The sequence below is a fragment of the Pieris napi genome, chromosome 2 (genome assembly GCF_905475465.1).
Source record: "Pieris napi chromosome 2, ilPieNapi1.2, whole genome shotgun sequence".
Classification (NCBI taxonomy): Eukaryota; Metazoa; Arthropoda; class Insecta; order Lepidoptera; family Pieridae; genus Pieris; species Pieris napi.
In genome coordinates this window covers 8,798,306-8,818,693 of record NC_062235.1, presented here as the reverse complement: position 1 = coordinate 8,818,693, position 20,388 = coordinate 8,798,306, and the positions used below count along the sequence as shown (strand labels likewise).

General features: G+C 33.8%; 1 protein-coding gene across 1 annotated transcript; it reads right to left on the bottom strand.

Annotated features, from left to right (window-relative positions):
- Positions 1-4,319: 4,319 nt before the first annotated feature.
- LOC125062077 (glutamate receptor ionotropic, kainate 3-like) lies at positions 4,320-19,827 on the bottom strand. The gene is made up of 17 exons (XM_047667680.1): positions 19,649-19,827; positions 18,993-19,138; positions 17,762-17,929; positions 16,346-16,503; positions 14,508-14,704; positions 12,812-13,074; positions 11,986-12,090; positions 11,640-11,753; positions 10,966-11,166; positions 10,309-10,470; positions 9,104-9,303; positions 7,895-8,093; positions 7,375-7,463; positions 7,014-7,144; positions 6,388-6,503; positions 4,962-5,108; positions 4,320-4,599 (listed from the first exon to the last, which is right to left on the bottom strand). The coding sequence occupies exons 1-17, from the start codon at positions 19,713-19,715 to the stop codon at positions 4,339-4,341; spliced, it is 2,724 nt and encodes a 907-aa protein (XP_047523636.1). The 5' UTR covers positions 19,716-19,827; the 3' UTR covers positions 4,320-4,338.
- Positions 19,828-20,388: the final 561 nt, after the last annotated feature.

Genomic DNA, 20,388 nt, shown 5'->3' with positions numbered 1-20,388 from the left:
AAATACTGTTATTTTTTAGGTTTCTAATGCGATGTCGTAAATCGTAAATAATTAATTTTTTTCCGCTTATATTGCGAACCCTTCGAGATTTATCAAAATAATGTACTAAGTATTGTACACATTGAAAAGGTCTACAGAAAACTCCGCGATGGTATATTATGTCTACCTCTTATGGATATCCCACAATAACATTTTTTGTTATTTACTTTTTACGACAAATAATCGCGGGTCCCTAGTAATAAATAAAATTATTATCAATGAATAGCTAGGTAGGGTCTATAGAAAATACGCGAAGGAAATCGGTTGATTAAACTATATACGATTTATTTATTTTTTATTATCTATTAAAAAAAATATTCCGAATTTTACTGCATTAGCGTAGTTGTGGACAAACCGATAATAATGTTTTTACTGTTACTAGATGAAAAGGCCAGTCATAGTAAATAATTAATAATATTGATATTATCTTTGGTTGTGCAAAAAAGTGTTTATAATAATTATGGTAGCTTCATAAATTTATTTATTTGAACTTACTTTCTATCACCACAGCACCTTAACAGTAATTTTAAATCCTTTGCGCTTTTTACATAAGAATATATTTTTTAAGACTTCGAAAAGTTAAATCTGAATTTAACTGTAGGTACTCCCAAATATATAATTCATCACTCTTGTATCAGTGATGCCATAATTAAAAAGAATCGGGGAATTCAATAGGAGTAGGTACATTTCTTTCTCACCAATTTATTACATAGCCAATATCGTGACGAATTCAAATCATTTGTGAACGTAAGTAAGTAGACACCTAGCATCGTCTCCTACCCCGGGCAGGTCATTTATCATTATAAAAATTGTAATGGCCCCAAAGTACCGCTGTGTTACATCAGACCTGGTAAAATATTTTATAACCACTTAGTCATGTTAGGTTATTTTAATTAAGATACGACGTACGACAGGTGAAGCAACGTAAAGATACAAGAAAGGAGAAGGGAATCTACAGACTGACTTCATCTCATAGAGAAGAAAAGTTCAGTAATTCTAGACATACATGATATGTCACTTTGTAGACGACAAACAATTAGCCGCTATGGGAAAGTATAGTAAAGATAAAGGCATATATCGTCTTTATTAGCACAATAAAATAAAGCACTGGTGTATCCGATTAAACAGAAAATTGTTTTATCGTATTAGGTCAAGCAATTATATGTATACTTATTATATATTTCAGGTTTATATACCTACTACCACTATGTTACGACATGTTACTATGCTATGTTCTGCTATGCCATGCTATTCATATTATGTATTTTTTTTCAAATCATAAGACCCTGCATTTGTCAGATTTATTCTGTACTTAATTTTAAAGGCTCTACACGATGACGTCAAAATAATCCCTCAAATAATCGAATGAATCAAAGGTGCTAAATAATTTGTGTATATCAAGTCATAAATCAAGAAAAAAAAACTCCTTATTGGAATTTTAATGCTAGGTGACCTAGTTTTTTGCTAAACGCATTTTACTTCAAACCTTTTAACTTTTTTGGGAAATCCTTTTTAATTTTAATTTCCTGTATTTTTAAACTAGCTTAACTGAATTGGGGGTTTCCGGCGTAACGCCGAATTTACTTTATTGTTTTTATGATATATTTTATAGTAATAGAAGCAGTTCCATTGTAGATTAGTAAATTTATAGTTTGAAATAAGAGGGTAAAATCAAATTGTTATTCGTATATCATCGACCAAAATAAAATATTCGGAAATTTTTATTTAAACAAATGTGACAGTGGGACATATTATATTAAAGAAATTGTTGAATAAATATTACTGGACCGGCCATATAATTAATACATTAGGAAATACAGAAAACTTATATTCCTTCACTATTCTTATGTATCACTTGACCTATTCTCAGTTAATCAGAACTCAGTTTGAGAAATAGCGTATCAGCCTCCGTCAAGCCGAGCCTAATGAACTTAATCTAATTGAAGAGGTCAATTCCTATCTGTATAGGAAGTCAAACTTTGACTTCTTGAAAGCCTTTGGGAGGTATGACAGATAAGTCTTAATATTGTTTATATTAATAATCAATGATAAGATTTTGGAAAGTTGTAGGAAGGATTCATATTTAATGTAATTTTTAAACATTATTTGGTAACATTTCGATATTCATAATTTTAAGATAAGGTATTTAAAGAAAATATTCAAATAGATGCACACTCGCTTGGATAGCGCACCGACCCAAAGGGCTTCAGAAACAAGAGTAGGCCATCTTCGCCGATCTTTACTGCTGCTTGCCAATATATAAATGCTGCAAGAGTATATCTGGGTTGGCTGTCAGACGGCATGTTGACCTGTCCATCGGTTCTTCTAGAGTTCTCTAATGAATAGGACCACACAACACCGGGAAATAAAACAATTTTTGTTATTTCGCATAAAAATATGATTTGATTGCTAAAAAATGTGGTATAATCCGTAAAGATACTGGCAATTTATTTATTATCATCTATAATCAGTCTGTTTACTCCATATTGTAGCAAGTAAACTTATATCATAAACTGGGTCCTGTTAAAGTATAAAACTATCCTAGAAGAAAAGTCTCAGCTATTTATCCGGCTAATGGCTACTCGCTGAATGATTGTGGTCGGAGGTCGGTGTCCCTTTCGCGATGCCTACTAAAATTATAGCCACTATTTATCATGTCCAGTATGCAGATGCCGAGAAAACCGCGTTTTATGGAATAGGATACTTTATATTATCTTTTTAAATCGCTTTCATTTATTTTAAACACAATACGCATACGGATGCTTATAGTAAAGGAATGAACTGAAGTTTTGTCTTAAATAATTATTCCACTTCAATTCCAGCTAACCTAATGTTAATTCAATGAAACAGACAGAGAATGGCGCTACAACCCTAAATGGATCTTGGGCCTTAGATTGCATCTTAGCGTTTTTTAGACCATTTTTATTTTCTAGGCAATTAGTAGGTCATCGGCAAAGATGGAATGCAATCGATTTTTGGGTTTGAGGAATGCGTGTTTCTTCACGATGTTTAACTGTAGAAGTGGAAATTGCGTACATATAAATAAAATTCCATTGGTGCACAGCAGAGTGAAGTTTGCACTTAAGCTACTAGGCCAACACTGCTCTTGTCTATTTCATTGAACATTTTCGTTATAGGAAAGTAGTCTTCCATGCTTGAGATAGTTTGGGTTTAAGACATGCCGGTTTTGTCACAATACTTCGAGCATCATAACCTGCAATACATTATTGAATCCATTAGAAGACGTAGACGTCTACGTACACTATTACACAATATTGAGATTAGAACGTTCAGACCTTAACTAACAAAAGCAACAATATTTTACAGCACTGATGGCAGAAGAAACTTCCAGGAACCTGTTTTTAAGTCGGGAAACGTACGAAAAATAACCACCGAAGCTACAAGTTTTCCTTTACATTAATTTAACTGATATTTATTTGAGTGTTATTGATATCAGTTAATATAATCGCATTAAATCAAGTCGATGAGTGATGAGTTTTATGCGAGACTCGTATAAATTAAATTTTACCCACATCAAATCAATTGACTGAAACCCTTTTAGTTAAATTTAAAATTCATGATAAGCCTTTTTTGGAGTATTAGCTATCGCTCGGTTATTAACGGATATTTAAGTAGCATTTGTTGTTTTTATGCATTTAATTAATGCAAAACTGAAAATAAATATTAATAATAATCTAGATGTAGGCCTCAGATTGCATCCGTTTCTTTGATCATTTTTATTTCATGGACAAGTAGTTCTGCCTTTTCTTCACCGTACGAGCGATTATTAAATGCGCACATAGACAGAAAGTCTATGTGCGCAGACAGGAGCACAGCCGGGGATCGAACCTACGTCGTCAGGGATGAGAGTCGCACCCTTAAGCCTCTAGGTCAACACTTCTCTTTATGTTAGTATTAAAGATCTTTATTTAAAATTCTTTATTAAAAAACCGAAAAAATAATTGTACCTATCCTGATAACAAACAAACACAATATTTTGTTTAGTATACGTAAAGTGTAAGAAAATTTAACATGAGTGAAGAAGCCAAGTAAGTTCTTTCATAAGAAAATATAGAATAAAATATGACTAAACCGGAGGCCCTATAATTTCTCCTAAAATGTGTTTGCGGTACTTTTATGTCGTAAAACAAAAGAAGCTAATAAATCTTAAAGCCTGTGTGGAACTGAAAAGACAGTGATTATTCATTTCCAAGGTCACATAATTTTTCCTTCCGCTTTTTATGAAGGATACGTAATATTGAGTTTGAAAAAAAGACGAATAATTTCAAACAATTTATTCTAAAGATATTCGCGTCGCCTTGCAAACGCGACACTTAGCCCGCCAGACGAATGTTTGGAGCTGTGCGAGTGTGTAGTTCTTCTTGTATCCGTGGACCTTCCAGATCGTATAGATTTTAGGGACCTAACTTCATCCTTGCCCTCTTCTGCAAGTGCTTCAGAACTGTCATTTGTTTTTGGTGGTCGCTTCACAGGTTTTATGTCTCCACTGAATTTGAGCGCGAACTTTAACTCTTCTATCAATTCGTATTTAAATGTGGTCTGAAATTTAAATGTAGCTTAACAAGATTGTACTCACAATTTCGACGTAGTTGACACAAAATGTAGCCAATTTTCCATAATTCAGTGTGTTGTGTAGTTAAATAATCCAGTGAGCAAGCAAAGATAATGGTATTAATTTTATTATTCCCCGCAACGGGATATACGGTTTTGAGTATTTTTAAACAACAAATATACTAAGTATTGAAAAAGGGAATCCTGAAGAGCATTTTTACCATAAATTTTTTAACTTAATCAAGGTACATTAATCCTTGGTAAGGTATTAAATCATTCGCTGGTAAAATAATAGGTGAGGTTCATCACCTCCTTGAAGTGTTTAACAATAGATTGTATTCAGAACTCACGTTATATTTAACTGTTCGTTTGAATACACCCCAAAGCATATCTAAAATTGATATGAGTAGGCCAATACAGCAACCAACCCCTAACACCACGAAAGCTCCTAACATGTTCTTCATTCCTAGTTGCTTTTGCGCCTCATCTTGCTTCTCCTAGAACATCAAAAGCATTAAAATTTATGTGTTAATTTTTGCTTTTCTAGTAGAGTTCGTTTTCAAATAATATTAGTCTTTAGTTTGTTAAACCGTCATGATGAAATGATTCACGATTTTAATCTTCTATCTTACCGCCTCTTTGGCTTAGAGGTATCTAGGGACATTCTGCGGTCTACCTGATTTATATTAACTGTACTGTATTAACATAAATAAACAAAAAATAATTGTTTTATTTGTATTAAATTAATCATTCTTTACATATCTACTAACACGACATTAAAAAATCAGAAGGTTCATTTAAAAGAATGACTAAAAAACCTTTGTATGAGTATACAATATGCCTATACTTTTTATATGACAAATAGTAGAATCATATTATTTCTCGCCAATTACCTGTCCAAGAGTACCTATACATATTTACTGGGTGAAAATTAGGAAAATTAGTTTATTCAAAAATAACTCTGAATGAACGCAATTTATTATACGCTATTATAATAAAAATATGCAATACGCGGCTTGAACTAATAAGGAAATTAGGTAACCATTATCAGAAGAATCTTTAATTTTAAAACTATGAATGCAGTAAATGCAAAATAATCTTAATCTTTATAATGTAAAACATTAATTCAACGGCGAAAAAAGAACTGTAATAATTCTGTTAATAAGATAATAATATACCTAAAGATGACAGTCATGAAAAACAAATTATCCCGTTTGAAGTTACAACTGAATCAGTTTCACGCAATTAGAATTTGCAACGTCAGTTTTCCATAATTGTCTGTCTCACATCCGGTATGTTAATTCCGTTATGTCATAATTGCTACGGACGCATTTCTAACACATGGTACGATTTACGACTCATGTTAATAGTTATTCGTATATGCAATTGATTAATTTTACAAAAGTAAACAGTATAAGGTAGAATAACTAATAAGTCCAGTTTATGATCTACTTCAATAGTTTTAAAGTATGTTAAGCAATTCGTACCGCGATTATCAGATGGGTTGGATTGAGATCGCAATTTAGAGATTGTTATTTTCGTAGAAAAAGTAAAGAAAAAGTGGTCTGGAGACCAGTAGAACATAGTATTGTCTTTGAATGACATAACCTTTACACATTTAAAGAAAAAAACGTGGTCACGGTGACCACGCACGCTGTAAAGCACGCGAAACGTCGGATAAATTTAAAATTATGTTAAATAGTTGTAAATTTATAAAAATACATAACTTTAATCCGGATAAAAAGTTTTTTCTTTAAATCAGTAGAACATACTTACTCCACATCTGCCTCCGCCTCTCTTTTCTTTCCACCAGAGATCTTTAAGCTTCTGTATCTCTCCAGCTTCTTTTAATTGTATTAAAGCGTCATTAATGTAAAATCTGTACGGTGATCCTGGAAATTGAATTGTCTTTTGAGAACAAAAACTTCAATAATAAACCCAAAGGCAAGGTGTTCAAAATATACATTGCTTACACGATTAATTATGAGAGAACAAATAGGAGAAAATACATGATTACTATAAAACATAAAGAAGAATACTTGTCCGTTCGAAAATAATTCAAATTCTTTAAAAAAATTGGCGATTTCTTACGCAGTTACAAAAATGTTTTAAAATGGCTGTATTAAAAACAAAAGATTATTATTATATATTTTGTTTTCATTGGCTTTGTTATATTCCTACCAAATTGCTATTTATGAGTTTAATTAGTGTGCAGAGATTCCGCGGGCTACTCGATTGCGATTAAGTTAAATGGATCTGGTTAGCGCTGCGCCTGATTCGTAAGTTCTCATATCATTTTCAAATATTGTTTGATTGTCAATTTAATAATAACAATGATGGTTGGGAGCATATATAAAAAAAAAAAAAATTAAACGATTTGTATATACCGAAAACTTTCTTACCTTTTTTCATACCAATTGCGTAGCTTTTCGAATCAAGTAATCCTCCAACTTGTAATAAGTCACAGTGCCTCTCCTTCGTGTATTCGATTGATGTGGATTCCATGAAAAATGCATACGTTGAATTTTCGACTCTGAAAAGTAGATAGAAAAATAAGAACTATCATATTTTGTTTCAAACACCAAACCAAGACAGCTTTGTTAGTTTATTTTATTCGCTTTAATTACGCAACTTACGTCTTCGTTGACAGATTTTGCGTGAAATAATTAAACGATAAAACATCAAGATTTTTTAGAATAGCATACACATAATATCTTAAGGATTTATAAATAGTGTTTAGGGATTTATGAATACTCAACATACAGTTCCACTCCTACATCGTTGTCCACGACCAGCCATCCCTTAGAGTGCATCTTTTGAAACATTTTTGAATAGATTGGATTTGTAGACTCCTGAGGAATTAAAAACTAATTAATATTTCAAGACATGAAAAAATAGAATGTGTTTAATTTGTATCATAAACTATCTTAATATGAAGCATTACAAACGTTTGCATTCTGACAGAAAAATCTAAAATAACCCTCCATCGGTTAATACTTTCTGTCAGAATTGTTTAATTTGTCAGAAAAGTCAAAAGCATATTTACGGTGTAGTTGTCGCAAGTTTAAGCAAAGGAGAGTGTACATTCTCCCCTTTCCTAAGAAGGGGAGAATTGACTCTTTTCTGCATAGCTGCCTAGTTTCTCGGTCATAGATCTACCTGATCGCGTGCCAGATAGGCTACTATGGTAGGGGCTACTATCTTATGTATTTAAAAAATACTCTCCGTCATATCTATAATAGGCAACTATTTCATACCAAAACGATACTTATATTGTTCTGACCTTAAAGAAATCCTTAGTAGATCCTTTTTTCTTACAACCATAAGCTATGGACTTATGATTATACAACTCCTCAACAGTTTGAAAGGGAAGAACGTTCTTCTCTACAGTGAGGAAAGCTACTAGAGTCCCCACATATGACGCTACAATAACCATCGTGAAGAACCACCAAGCACTCGTTATAATACGCGGGGCCAACGCACTGGAAATCACAATGTTATATTCTTTTACGATTAAGTTAATAATTATAATAGAGCCTTTTTTATTTCCATATTAGTTCAAACGTTGTTAGTATTTACTTATAGCTAACTGTTAGTAGTAATATGTTAGTCGCCTGTGGATACGCCTCTTGGGTGAATGCCTCCTCCAACAGTTTCCAGAAGTATCTATGCCAATAGTGTGCCAGTATTTTCCTGCAATTTCTATCAAGTCATCAGCCCAGCTTCTTTTTGGCCTGCCCACTTTTCTTTTCTCGCGTGGTCCCTTTCATTGTTTTGCCTTTAATATCCATCTGTTGACTAGGTATGATCAGCCAACATGACGATTGAGTAAACATTTTATATTAAAAATATATCAGTCTAACCATGGCTCCGTCAGCATAAGTCATGTATCCTAATCGACTAAAAGTAACCATCAAACTTATAATTATTAATTAATAGACACACAACTTTATTATTGCAAAAACTCTTAAATACTGAACAAATTTTTGTGAAACGTGACAATAACATAAGCAGTCGAATAAGTTTTATTGTCCATCAGTTTTTCAAATATCAGTACGAATTAAGTATACCTAGATACTAATTGATAACGTATATATTTAAAAAAAATCCAATTCCAAACTAAAAATATAAAGCCCATAGGATACACAAACTTTCAGTTTTTGCTTTCCTGTCACAATCGGTTTGGCAGGGATAATATATGGGTCTATACTTGTTTTCACCGAATTGTTTAATAACAAAACTTTATGCCAATATAAGCGATATATCTAAAGCGATCACGACGGTATAGAACTATATCTATATTATTATAATATATTCGCTAAACTCAAGAATGAAAGGAACGTAATTTTTTTTAAAGAAATCATTGTTTATAAAGTAAAGCTAACATGCGTTTGATATTTTAAATACCTACTAATCATTTATTATACACGTCGGTCAATTTTATTCGTCAAAATATCACATACAAAAACTACAACTTTGTTTTTGTACTTACATGGGTGCAATTTCCGATCCCTGCTGCATAACAGACCCAATGATAAGCCACACAGAATTGGCAAGGCTGAACTGATTGCTCAGTTCCTCTGGCTGCTCCTCACATGGTACAGGGTTCTGCCACTCTTTCTGAGAAATTCGCCCGACGAATATCATAATTACTCCTAGCGCTGATTGCACCAGTACCATGTAGTACCATACCTAAAAGGGGTTTTTGATGTTAGTATATAAATACTAGCTAACTCAGCAAATGTTGTTTTGCCATGTATATTAGTTCTAGGAAACCTTTTTTTAGTTCAATAAAATTAACTATCTACTATATTAAAAAAGGGGTAGATCGTAGAGGGGTGAAAATTAGGGGTTGTATGTATTTTTGTATGCTGTATTATAAAAAAATAAAAACCAAAAAGTTTTGTCTAAAAAATAAAAATAAAAATTTAGGGGTCATTTAGAGGGATGAAAAAGAGACTTACTGAATATGCATAAAAAATTTCATAAGAATCGGTCGAGCCGATTTGGAGGAGTATGGGAACAACATTGTGACACGAGAATTTTATATATTAGATACGCGACAGGCTTCTTTAATCGTAGAATAAAACGTAAACGTGTTTTTTTTTAAATTAGTTAAGTGAATACTTTTATATTGTGACAATTATAAGGTTGTATTAGTGACACTGTCACGTACATATTATATTGGTTTTTCTTCCAAATGCTGCTCACATAAATGTGGCTTAGCTGGTTATGGTTCTCAGTACCTGGCATGGCATGTGTCTCAGAAGCTCTAAATAAAAAAAATATGGCGCAACAATAGGGTGGCAGGGCTGGCAAAATGCCACGTGCCTCAGCTCCGACCCAAAAGGATATTCCAACTCATTGGGAACTCAAAACAAAGGAGACTCCAAAACGCATTGGGCTACCGTGGGGACTACGTACCATTCCCTCTCGCCTAAGAGAGGAGGCCTATGGCCATTAGTGGGACAAATACAACTTGTATACATAATTGAGTACGCTGAAAATCTCGAAGTTTATTAAAACTAAACTGAGTACAACGTGACGATTTTTACTGATAGGGCCCCATCAAAAGTAGGTTTACCACGGGCCCCAGATGGTAGAGTTACGCAACTGCTTCCTACGGCGAAATCCCGGCATTCACACATGCTATAGGATCTTTTATAACAGTAATTAAGTCATAAAATAAGTGTTTACCTCTTTTGAGAAGACGGCCATGAACGAAAACATTTCTGGGGGTTGTTTACTTGGCTCCTTGTACAAAATTCCGATTCCAAGAGACATGAATGGAATCGAGAAATCTATACCTTTTTGCCGTTCTGCTGTCATCGTAAAGTCACAAATTGCAAATTCCGCTTTCTGAAATAATTTCAACGTAGTTTTGCCGTGGAATTGCTTTATTAAATCCTCTTAGAAAATTAATATAACTAACAAAATTTTGTGCGAGATTTAATTTGCGTAAAATTATTATTTTTTTATATTATATATATTATTAGACAATTATTATCTTAGCAAGCTTATTCTACCTACTTCTGCGGGTTTTCAGTGTCATATACACCATTTGCCAACTGTGGTAAATAAGCTTTAAAAAGTAGATACATACAAATAAGTTATCATGTTAGCTTGAACAGCACCATAGACCAGCCTTGCGATTCTGTAACTCACTTTTCGAACTCTCACAGCGGTTTTCATTCTGTTAAACAATAAACTACAAGCTCCCTCCTTATCAGAATGCCAAATCGTAAAATGACTGCTTTACGACTGATTTGAGCGTGACCGCCGCTGTGAAAACCGCTGTGAGAGTTCGAAAAGTGAGTTACAAAATCGCAAGGCAGAACCGCCTTTCTTACTTACTTCTTCTATGAGCTTCAGGACCATTCCACTCCATTTTTGAGTATCCTCATCCAAACTTCCATAGTCTCCTTCTACTTCAAATTCATAGTTAAATCCTAATATGTCTGCTATTTTATCGATTAAATCGATGGTGAAACCTTCATAGCGATCGTTCCCTTCAAGCTTCATTATTGACTCCTTTATGTATCCGTACGGTGGTGTCTGTCAGTAATTTTAAATACGATTTACGCATAGATTTTAATATAATGATAGGGACTCACAGTATGAGGAAATCGGTATGTAGATGATCTATAAGTATAATCGAATAGTTGAGGTATTATAATATTTTTTAAATGGAAATTTTGACAAGAACTCTGTTTACATATGGAAAAGTGCAAAGACCTATATAAGACCTATTATTATTTGTTTTTGTTATTTTGGGGCGTCAATCTCTCATGGCAACAATCCGTCTCTCCTTTCATGCTACGAGAATGTTTCTACGAGCGTATTTTTACGAATGCTAACACTAAAACTAAAACGTAAATGTTAAACTTAATTTTTAGAAAAGTCAGCAAACATTGAAAACATTTAATAAAAATAATGTTGAATATAGCGCGATTTTCAACTTTTGATAGTAAAGATTCACAATTATTACAGTTATTATCTAGTTATCGGTTCAAAATAGTGTAACGTACCGTAGAAATAAGAACTTTAAACGTTTTATTTCTCATAATTGTTTCCTCTGCAATTTCCGGATTAGGTACCGATGGTCTACTCATCTTTAATTGATTATTTTCCCACGTAGCTATCTGAAAGAGCACATAATATATTATGAATACAAAGAGAGTCGAGTCTAGTTACGTATTTCCATGGTGGTTCAGCCTAAACTATCGAATCTCAGTCAACAAGTGTTATCAACAAATATTGTACTTAATCGTTTTTAACAAACGAATGCAGACCTTAAATTCAATATTATTATTATTTTCTCTTGAATATTAGTTTCTATCTTAACTGATTTTGGCCTTACATAACTTTACTTACCGTCTGATTGCCTGCTGGTGTTAACTCTAATATGTCAAATATCACGTTGTTTCTTTGTCCGAAGCCATCAAATATAAGTGGCCCTGTAAGCCCATTTATTTTTGCCTGGATAAAAGAAAAAACAGATTAATCGTGTGACGTGTCTTTCCTCATCATACTTGTAATTCTTAGACCAAAAACCCGAAAACTCCCAATGAGGTATCTATATTTGCTGAGATTCGAAACTAGTCCCTTATTAATTAGCAAGATTCAAATCAACAGAATCTTCCGGATTCTGTCTGTAAAAACCAACCTATTTTAGGCACCACTCATTTGAATGATTCCCGAATACAACAGAATGAACGCTACTTACTCTGAACTTGATATATTCGTTATTGGGGTAAATTGAAAAAAAAAGTGTTGCTTAACATCTATCGGGTACTTAATCTTGTCTACTTTGATAAATAAAGAACGTCCAAGTGTTAAAATTGTGTTACTAACAATGCATCGGATAAAACTTTATTCATGACAGAAATATTGACAAAATTCATCTATCGCTAGTGTTTTGGGTATCTAGACTAAAATAATGCCGTGGTAACTGGTGCATGTTTAAAAAAAACTTCTTTAGGAAAAATGTCTTACTGTAACAACTAATCAAACACAAGTCGTATAAGATATAAAGTATGTATGGGTGTATGGCGCTATAAGCGTGCGCTTTGTCTGTGTAAGTTTTTTGAACTTCAGAGTCATGCCAAAATAATTTATTATAAAGACGACAACTTATTTGAGTAACACGCATGAAATACAACTTATTCTATTGTTATCTAAGAAAGGTTTAAGATCTCACCGTCTTCATAAAATCCATCAAAGTCGACCCATACACCCATGAATCATATAAATCACAATTCAAACTCTCAGCTTCGATGTGACGTTGCACTTCGTTCTGACGAAGGTAGTTAACTTTCGACCACGCATTAGCGAATATCCATACAGCATCATGGATGAGCATCGCCTTTGTTTTAATAACAGATTCAGTGTTACCGGTTTCTTCGTTGTACTCCGCTGTAAAGTCCCATAGCTTTTCGTTCTTTAAACTTATTAGGCGAAAACCTGTTGGTATAAATATATGGTTGTGTTACGTATAAAATTTAGACCAAATAAATAATTTAATGTATAAAAGAGATCGAGGACAATTTATACTAATAATATAAATTTTTAGATTAGGTTTTAGGTATTTTTTTCTAGTATGTCATGGATTCAATTTTATAAAAATATATTAAGACACAAATTGCATTAGCTGATGGTACGGAAATGTCGAAATAATAATAATAATAAATTCGTCAATGAAAATGGTACATAAGATGGTTGAGTTATAGAGAACTACACAATCAGATTGCTAATGAGAAGTAATTAAAAACTTAAAAACTAACCCGTTTTATAGAACATTGTGCCTTTAAAAATCTAATCAACCTCCTCATTGTATACATACTTTCTTATAATAGGTAAAGTATAAAAACATGATCAAGAAATGTGACTGAGTTTTTGTGGCTTAGGCATGAAGCAAACCATATCAATATACTTGTAGTTCATACTTTTATGTTCAAAATTTACTTTAACGTCCAGTCATACCTTCGATTTCTGGCGATGAATACGGCCCGCCCTATTGGGAACTGAGCGCGCTTCATTTTAATAATTTTATTGTTTCAATTAAATGGACTGCATAAACCACTGAGCCATGTCAAGTTTATTAAGCGAGATGTAAATATGAATAAAACATACAAGCTTTGGATTCATACATCAGTCGATGGCATGACTCAATGCGTCTGAAACCGTTAAAGTATTTTCCAAGACACTTTAAATGCGAGTTTTCACTTTTGTACATGAAGTTAAAATAATAAAACTTGTTTACGAATAACAATTCGAGAATAAAGAACTACATCAAAGAACACAGCGCAATGTCTATTTTATATTTGGCTAGTATACTACGGATGCTTTAGGCAAATATGGTGTAACGTTGTGACCGTAAAAATCTTAAAATTGTTTTTATATAACATGGGCAAACGGGCAGGAGGTTCACCTGATGTTAAAAGATTCCATGGACATTGCCAGAAGGCTCCCAAGTGCGATGCCGTCCGTTTAAGAATTGTACGCTGTTTTCTTGAAGGCCAATTGACCAACGAAATTGTACCAACTTCGCGGCTATATATGTTGTTAATATGATAACATTCCAATTTTCTTTATTTTGAGGTGTCTCAAAAGAAAATTCATATTTAGTTGATCGATTTAAAAAAAGTAAGTCGTGTATCAAAAAAGTGTTTATTCATTATTAAAGTACACATTTTGGGAATTTATTTCTTAAAAATAATACCGTCCAAATGTACACACTCGCGTTCGCGGCACTCATTTAATCGAACAATAAAATTACTTAGCACCAACGCACGTTTTAATTTATGTAAAACTTTTATTGCAATTAATGTACCTACTTATTTTCATTTCAAAAGAGACGGGAAATTTATTTTATTCCAAGGAGAAGGGAAACTTACCTGTCATATTAACTCCTCCATATCTGTATCTTGTCAAGTCTAAAGAGAATAGATCGGGTGATAGAAATATGTATGAATGTTCGTCTGCCATCAACCCCACTTGCTGTGCTTGTCGCAGCACTAGTTCTAATTTCTCGGAAGAGCAATCCACCACAAAGTTCGTATATCCACAATGTTTTGCATTTATTAGAACTTTTCTGTTAAATGTCTTAATTTTTAATTATTATCTAGTTGTAAATTGAAGACCATATTGGTAAAATGCGATATAGTATGTTGAAGAGAGAGAGAGTGACACACAAAGACGAGTGTTGGATTAGACGCTTCAGTGTGCGACTCTCTTCCCTAAGGTCGTAGGTTCGAACCCGGGCTGTGCACCAATGGGCTATCCTAGCATTTAACGCTCGGTTGTATGATGGAGAAAACCATCGAGTCCACTCGATGACTGACATGCCTTTAACCGCTGTTTATCAAGTACAGAAGGCTTAGCGCCTACTTTCTTTCTTTTAGAAAAAAACAAATGATCACGAAGCAGAAATCTGATGCCAAGATCATTCTTAAAACAGTGCAATAGATAGATAATGATAATTTAATTAGTAATTACACACCCTCACGTACTTTAACACCATCACACAGCACATCCGAATTAGGTATTACTTTGTTAAATATATTTAATAATTTATATTGATTTTTTCTTTTCGTAAATGTTTGAACCTTTGTATATATTGTGTTTATTTTTTTAATGTAATAGGAGGCAAACGGGCAGGAGGCTTAACTGATATTAAGTGATACCTCCGTCCATGGACACTGCCAGAAGGCAATGTGAGTGTCCATGGACGGCTTGCATGAGCTGTTGAGTTCAATACGGTCAAGCGGAAGGCGTTGGTACTGGGGAGATGTGAAGTATCGTCTCGCCTTGCTGAGCACATCAAGCTTCCTAGAAGCTAATTTAGCCTTCCCTTTCAAATGACCACAAAACTGAACGTCATTCAATATATCATCGCCCAGTATTCCAATAGCTAGTAAGGCTTTAAGGAGAGTATCTTCAAAGAGAGGAGTAGCGACAAAGGGAGTTTTTTTTATCTTCTGTATAATTATTTTTGAAGTTATACTTCTTTAGGCGCGTTATGAAAAATTGATGAAAGTGAAATTTTACGATGCGCGCGCACCGTGACACAAAATTAACAGAATGAAGTTGCCCACGGAAGATGCTACGGCATTGGACATAATTTAAAAACAACATTCGAATAATAATACAATGTATGTTACACTTAGTGTAAGAGAATAATAATAAATATTTATTTATTTAATTTATCAAATGTAAACTGAACTTTATTGACTATAATGACTCCTTTTCCAGTCTTTGATTATTTAATTGTAATTAATAATTTGCATGCAATCAAAAACAATTTTTAATAATGCCAAAGAAGTATAATTTCTTACGCGCGTACATAAGTACACGCACCCTTTTTTTGTTAAACATATATAATTAATGTTAGTTGTAGGATTTCGAAATAAGTTTTTGTATGTCCTCCTCCTTTTGTCTGTTTCCATCAGATTATACCCACGCTGGGATAAAGAGAGACAGATCATCGCTTTAGTTTAGTTTAGTTTTAAACTGTACGATTAAATTGATTTAATTTTCAATCTTCATATAATAAAAGAAAAATAAATATATACAGGATGGTCAAAAAGTCATGGATCAAACGCAAATAGAACAATTTTTTGCAGCTGATGACCTCATCTATCCCCTATTTGCGTTTGATCCACGCCTTTTTGGCCACCCTGTATGGTGATTAAACTGTATAAGGCAGTTGAATAATAAATATATTCAGGCTTACCGGTAGTTGTCGCCGCTTAGCTCCCGCACTGCCACTAAATCTAGTTCAATAGGATTGCCAAGCTTCAGTAAATCCTGCACCTTTATAATACTGTGCCCTTTCTCGTATAGTATCGTAAAATTGTTCCAGTTCTTCACTGTTACTAGTTGTTCGACAACCTGTTAAGTAATTTTAACCACTGAAATTTCTTTATCGTCTTTCGTTGCACTGTCAAAAGGAAACTTAAATATAGAAAGCGATCTCTTCAAGGCAACACTAGTAAGAGAATATAATAGTGTGTAACTTAGGTAAGTGTCTGAAGAACATGAGTAACGATAACTTTAATATAAATTGTAATACTAATAAAGGAGCGATATTCTTTGTGACCTAAGCTATCAGACTTTCCTGTTGCAGACTAAAATGATAAGACACGCCTAAGCAAAATATTGCTAATTTTATGCCTAAATAACTATCGATTATTGGAGCAGTGTCGGCTAGTGGCTTCAGCGTGCGGTTCTCATCCCTGAGGTCGTAGGTTGATCCCCGGCTGTGCACCAATGGACTTTCTATGTGCGCATTAAACATTCGCTCGAACGGTGAAGGAAAACATCGTGAGAAAACCGACATGTCTTAGACCCAAAAAGTCGACGGCGTGTGTCAGGCACTGGAGGCTGATCACCTACTTATTATTAGATTTAAAAAACGATCATGAAACAGATTCAGAAATCTGAGGCCCAGACCTACAGAGGTTGTAGCGCCACTGTTTTTTTTATTTTTTTAACTATATTATATTTTTAAATATTGTATCGACATCAGTTGAGTCTTGTAGAAGGATTTATATACTTTACAATAAATATTGTATTCATTTAGGAACCCGCCCTAGTGGACATCGTACAACTATCAACCGGCGGGCGTGTGTTTCAGTTTGCGACAATAGCTTTTTAATTATATGTACCAGTTACTCTGATCAAATAAAGATGTTTCAACATCCCTAGTGCCCTGACAAGCCGAGGTTAGAGTAGTGTCGCGGCAACAATGTATTGGTTAGGGTTATTTCAAGACAAACACGACTTTCAATAATGATCTAAGAAAAAGATATGCGCAATTTAGATTACTCGTGCATCGTCAAGAAACAGGCACTTAAAATCAATGTGCCACATAAGCTACAAAGAAAAAATATCATAACAGACACAAATCTCCTATAGTGAATTCATCTAGCCAATTGTGGGAATACAAGCATTTTATTAATAATAAAATACTAGACATATTATATGTTCTGTCAATTGCCTAAGGCTAAGTTTGCCCTAATTAGAGGCTTCTCTTTAATATGAGCATTTATCAGGAGAATACACATTTATCGTTGTAAGGTTTCTCTTCTATATGTTGCTATAGTAACTATGTAATATGTTCAGGTTACGTGATATAGCTTGATCTTACCATATTAAAGGCAATAGGGCTAGGATACAAATTGATTAAAGACCAGTTTTTAGTATACAGGTCATTGTGTTGAAGTACTATTAGAGGTAGTTCTAGCACATCGCAAATCGCCTGTACGTGCTCAGTTGCCAGACCTCCAGTGCCGTCTATAAAACCTATAACGCCTTCCTGTAATTTTTAAAAGGTAATCAGACCAGTACCGTGTAGGAATACTATAATATAAATATTGTTTATTTATCAAAGATGATATACGTTCAGCCTAGCGATTCTACAAGCTCCCTCCTTATCAGAATGCCAAATCGTAAAATGACTGCTTCACGACTAATTTGAGCGCGACCGCCGCGCCGCTGCGAAAACCGCTGTGTGAGTTCGAAAAGTGAGTTACAGAATCGCAAGGCAGTAATCGAATTTTAAAATTCAAATATATTTCACACTTTTTGAAATATATTTGACAAAAAAAAATAATTAAAATATATTTTGGAGTCTTTGACAGGAGAATCTAAGTGCGTACTCCTATTTAACCATGCCTTCTACTGATAGAGGACAAATATTTTTTTATTATTGATTAACTATTAATTACTTAAGTTGTCATGTGGAACATGGTGTAATGGTTGCAGCTCCTTACAAACATTTAGTAAAACGAAAAACTTGGCGATTAATCACAGTGGCGAAGAGTTTATTGCTAGTTCTTCTTGTCCGTTCTACGCCCTTGATTTGAGAACTGGCAGTAAATGTAAAATTAGAAGCATTTAATATGTACTTTCTTTATTGACCTTCATAAGTGTACATTGTGTTGCCTAAATGAATAAATGATTTTGAATTTGAATTTTATACGGAAACACATAGATAGGGCACATAGGGCTGTACTTTTAGCTGATAATGTACTCCGCTGGTGCAGTGATCTAAAGTGAGTCTAGCCTTCGAGAACAAAGAACACCAACAGATAAAAAATACCAATAAATTAAATGGTCCAAGTATTGGTATTAAAAATTTACAAAAATCTTTACTTGACGATGCCGTAAACTATAGATGAATTGTGGATATTGGTTTAGTAATCAAATTCCACTACAGAGTCATAAATCTCACAAATAAGATTTTATATATCAGATACAAACTTAAATAGGATACATATTTTAGCAGGAGTTGGAGGCTAACGTACTATCTTTGCACAACGCGCGCGGCTTATTCCGGTGCTCAAACTCGTAAAATATTTTATCTGTATTTGCATTACCTGTGCCAGCGTACACACTTGCTCACTTATCTCCAGAATAGCTCCACGTCTGGATACTTGTACTATCTCCGCTGTGAAGTTAAACCTCTCTGCACTTACTTTTAGCGCCGTCTTCGAATCATCGTCATCGGTATAGAATATGCCGCCTGAAAGCAACTTAAAATGTCACATTTCATTGTACTTTGAAAGTCATATGAATAGTAATTAAAAATATCACCATAATGTTTTTAACTAGTAAATATCAATAGAACTTTAATCTTATTAAAAAATAAATAAATATCTCTTATAAAATTATTATAGTATATTGTACGCGCATAAAGCCGCGCAGATAAATAGCAAAAACATTAATATTCAATAAAGTAGGTGAATAATATGGAAAAGAGTTTTAGAGGTATCCTAATATATCATTATATTAACAAAGTAAAGTAAAAAGGATATGATTCGTATAGACTTCATTGGACATGTTCGTGTAGTAAGATAGCCCACTTAATGACCATTCATGATTTAATTTTTTTTATTAAGTTGTACCAGAGATTTAGACTAAAAAGGATAAATTTCATTTAGCATGTTATAGTTTAATTGTTTACTTAAAGATTATCCCTGATTTAAATGTACTATTTTAATAATTTAACATGATACCGGACGAAGATACATACCAATAATGGGCTCTGTAAGTACACATCTCGTGAAAATAAACACTAACAACACTTTCACCGGCCACATTTTAATCACTTATTTACCTAATACCATGTTAATTACCATTTAATAAAAACGTAATAAACGAGGATCTCAGACGGCGTATGCGTAATGTTTAGATTTGCGTTCGTCTAGCGAGCCGCGACACGCCGCATCCAAAATAATCCGTTCTAAATTTAGTTCCAGTTTAACTCAACGACACACTTACGCAGTCACCAATATTTGGAATATGTTAAATCAGATCTAATTTTAATTATTATAATCGGTACACAAAAAATTGTTAGTTGGTTCACTCTAACTAACCACTATTCAATCAACTCTTAAAGAGTTGATATAGAAGAAGAGGTTGTTAAGTCAAGTGTTTTTTCGTAAAGAAATGCGTTACGACTGACTCTTGGTGGAGGGTTATGTGGGAGTAGCTGCTGTGCATACCCACTAAAACCCCACGGCGCTACCAGCAATCGCCCGAGGCAAGACTCGGTAACAGCGTAGCCTTGTCCGCATCCCGCCACGCGATCAGCCGTTGAAATCACAGCCCTCTATGGCCATGAATGATGTGAAATGGACCTTGGTACAGCAAGGGCCATACTCACATCGGCCAATTTGCCCTGATTTGTAGAGCTGGGGGAGGTCGGTTGCTTGCAAGGACGGGTCAGCATCCCTTATTTTGGGCGCATGTACCCTTGAAGCGTCTGCGTGG

Coding starts and splice junctions, on each gene's coding strand:
- LOC125062077 (XM_047667680.1), bottom strand. CDS start 19,715: ATGTGGCCGGTGAAAGTGTTGTTAGTGTTTATTTTCACGAGATGTGTA. Junction 17,930..18,992: donor AAGTGTGTACGCTGGCACAG/GTAATGCAAATA, acceptor TAAAAATTACAG/GAAGGCGTTATAGGTTTTAT. Junction 11,167..11,639: donor TTAAAGTTCTTATTTCTACG/GTACGTTACACT, acceptor AATTACTGACAG/ACACCACCGTACGGATACAT.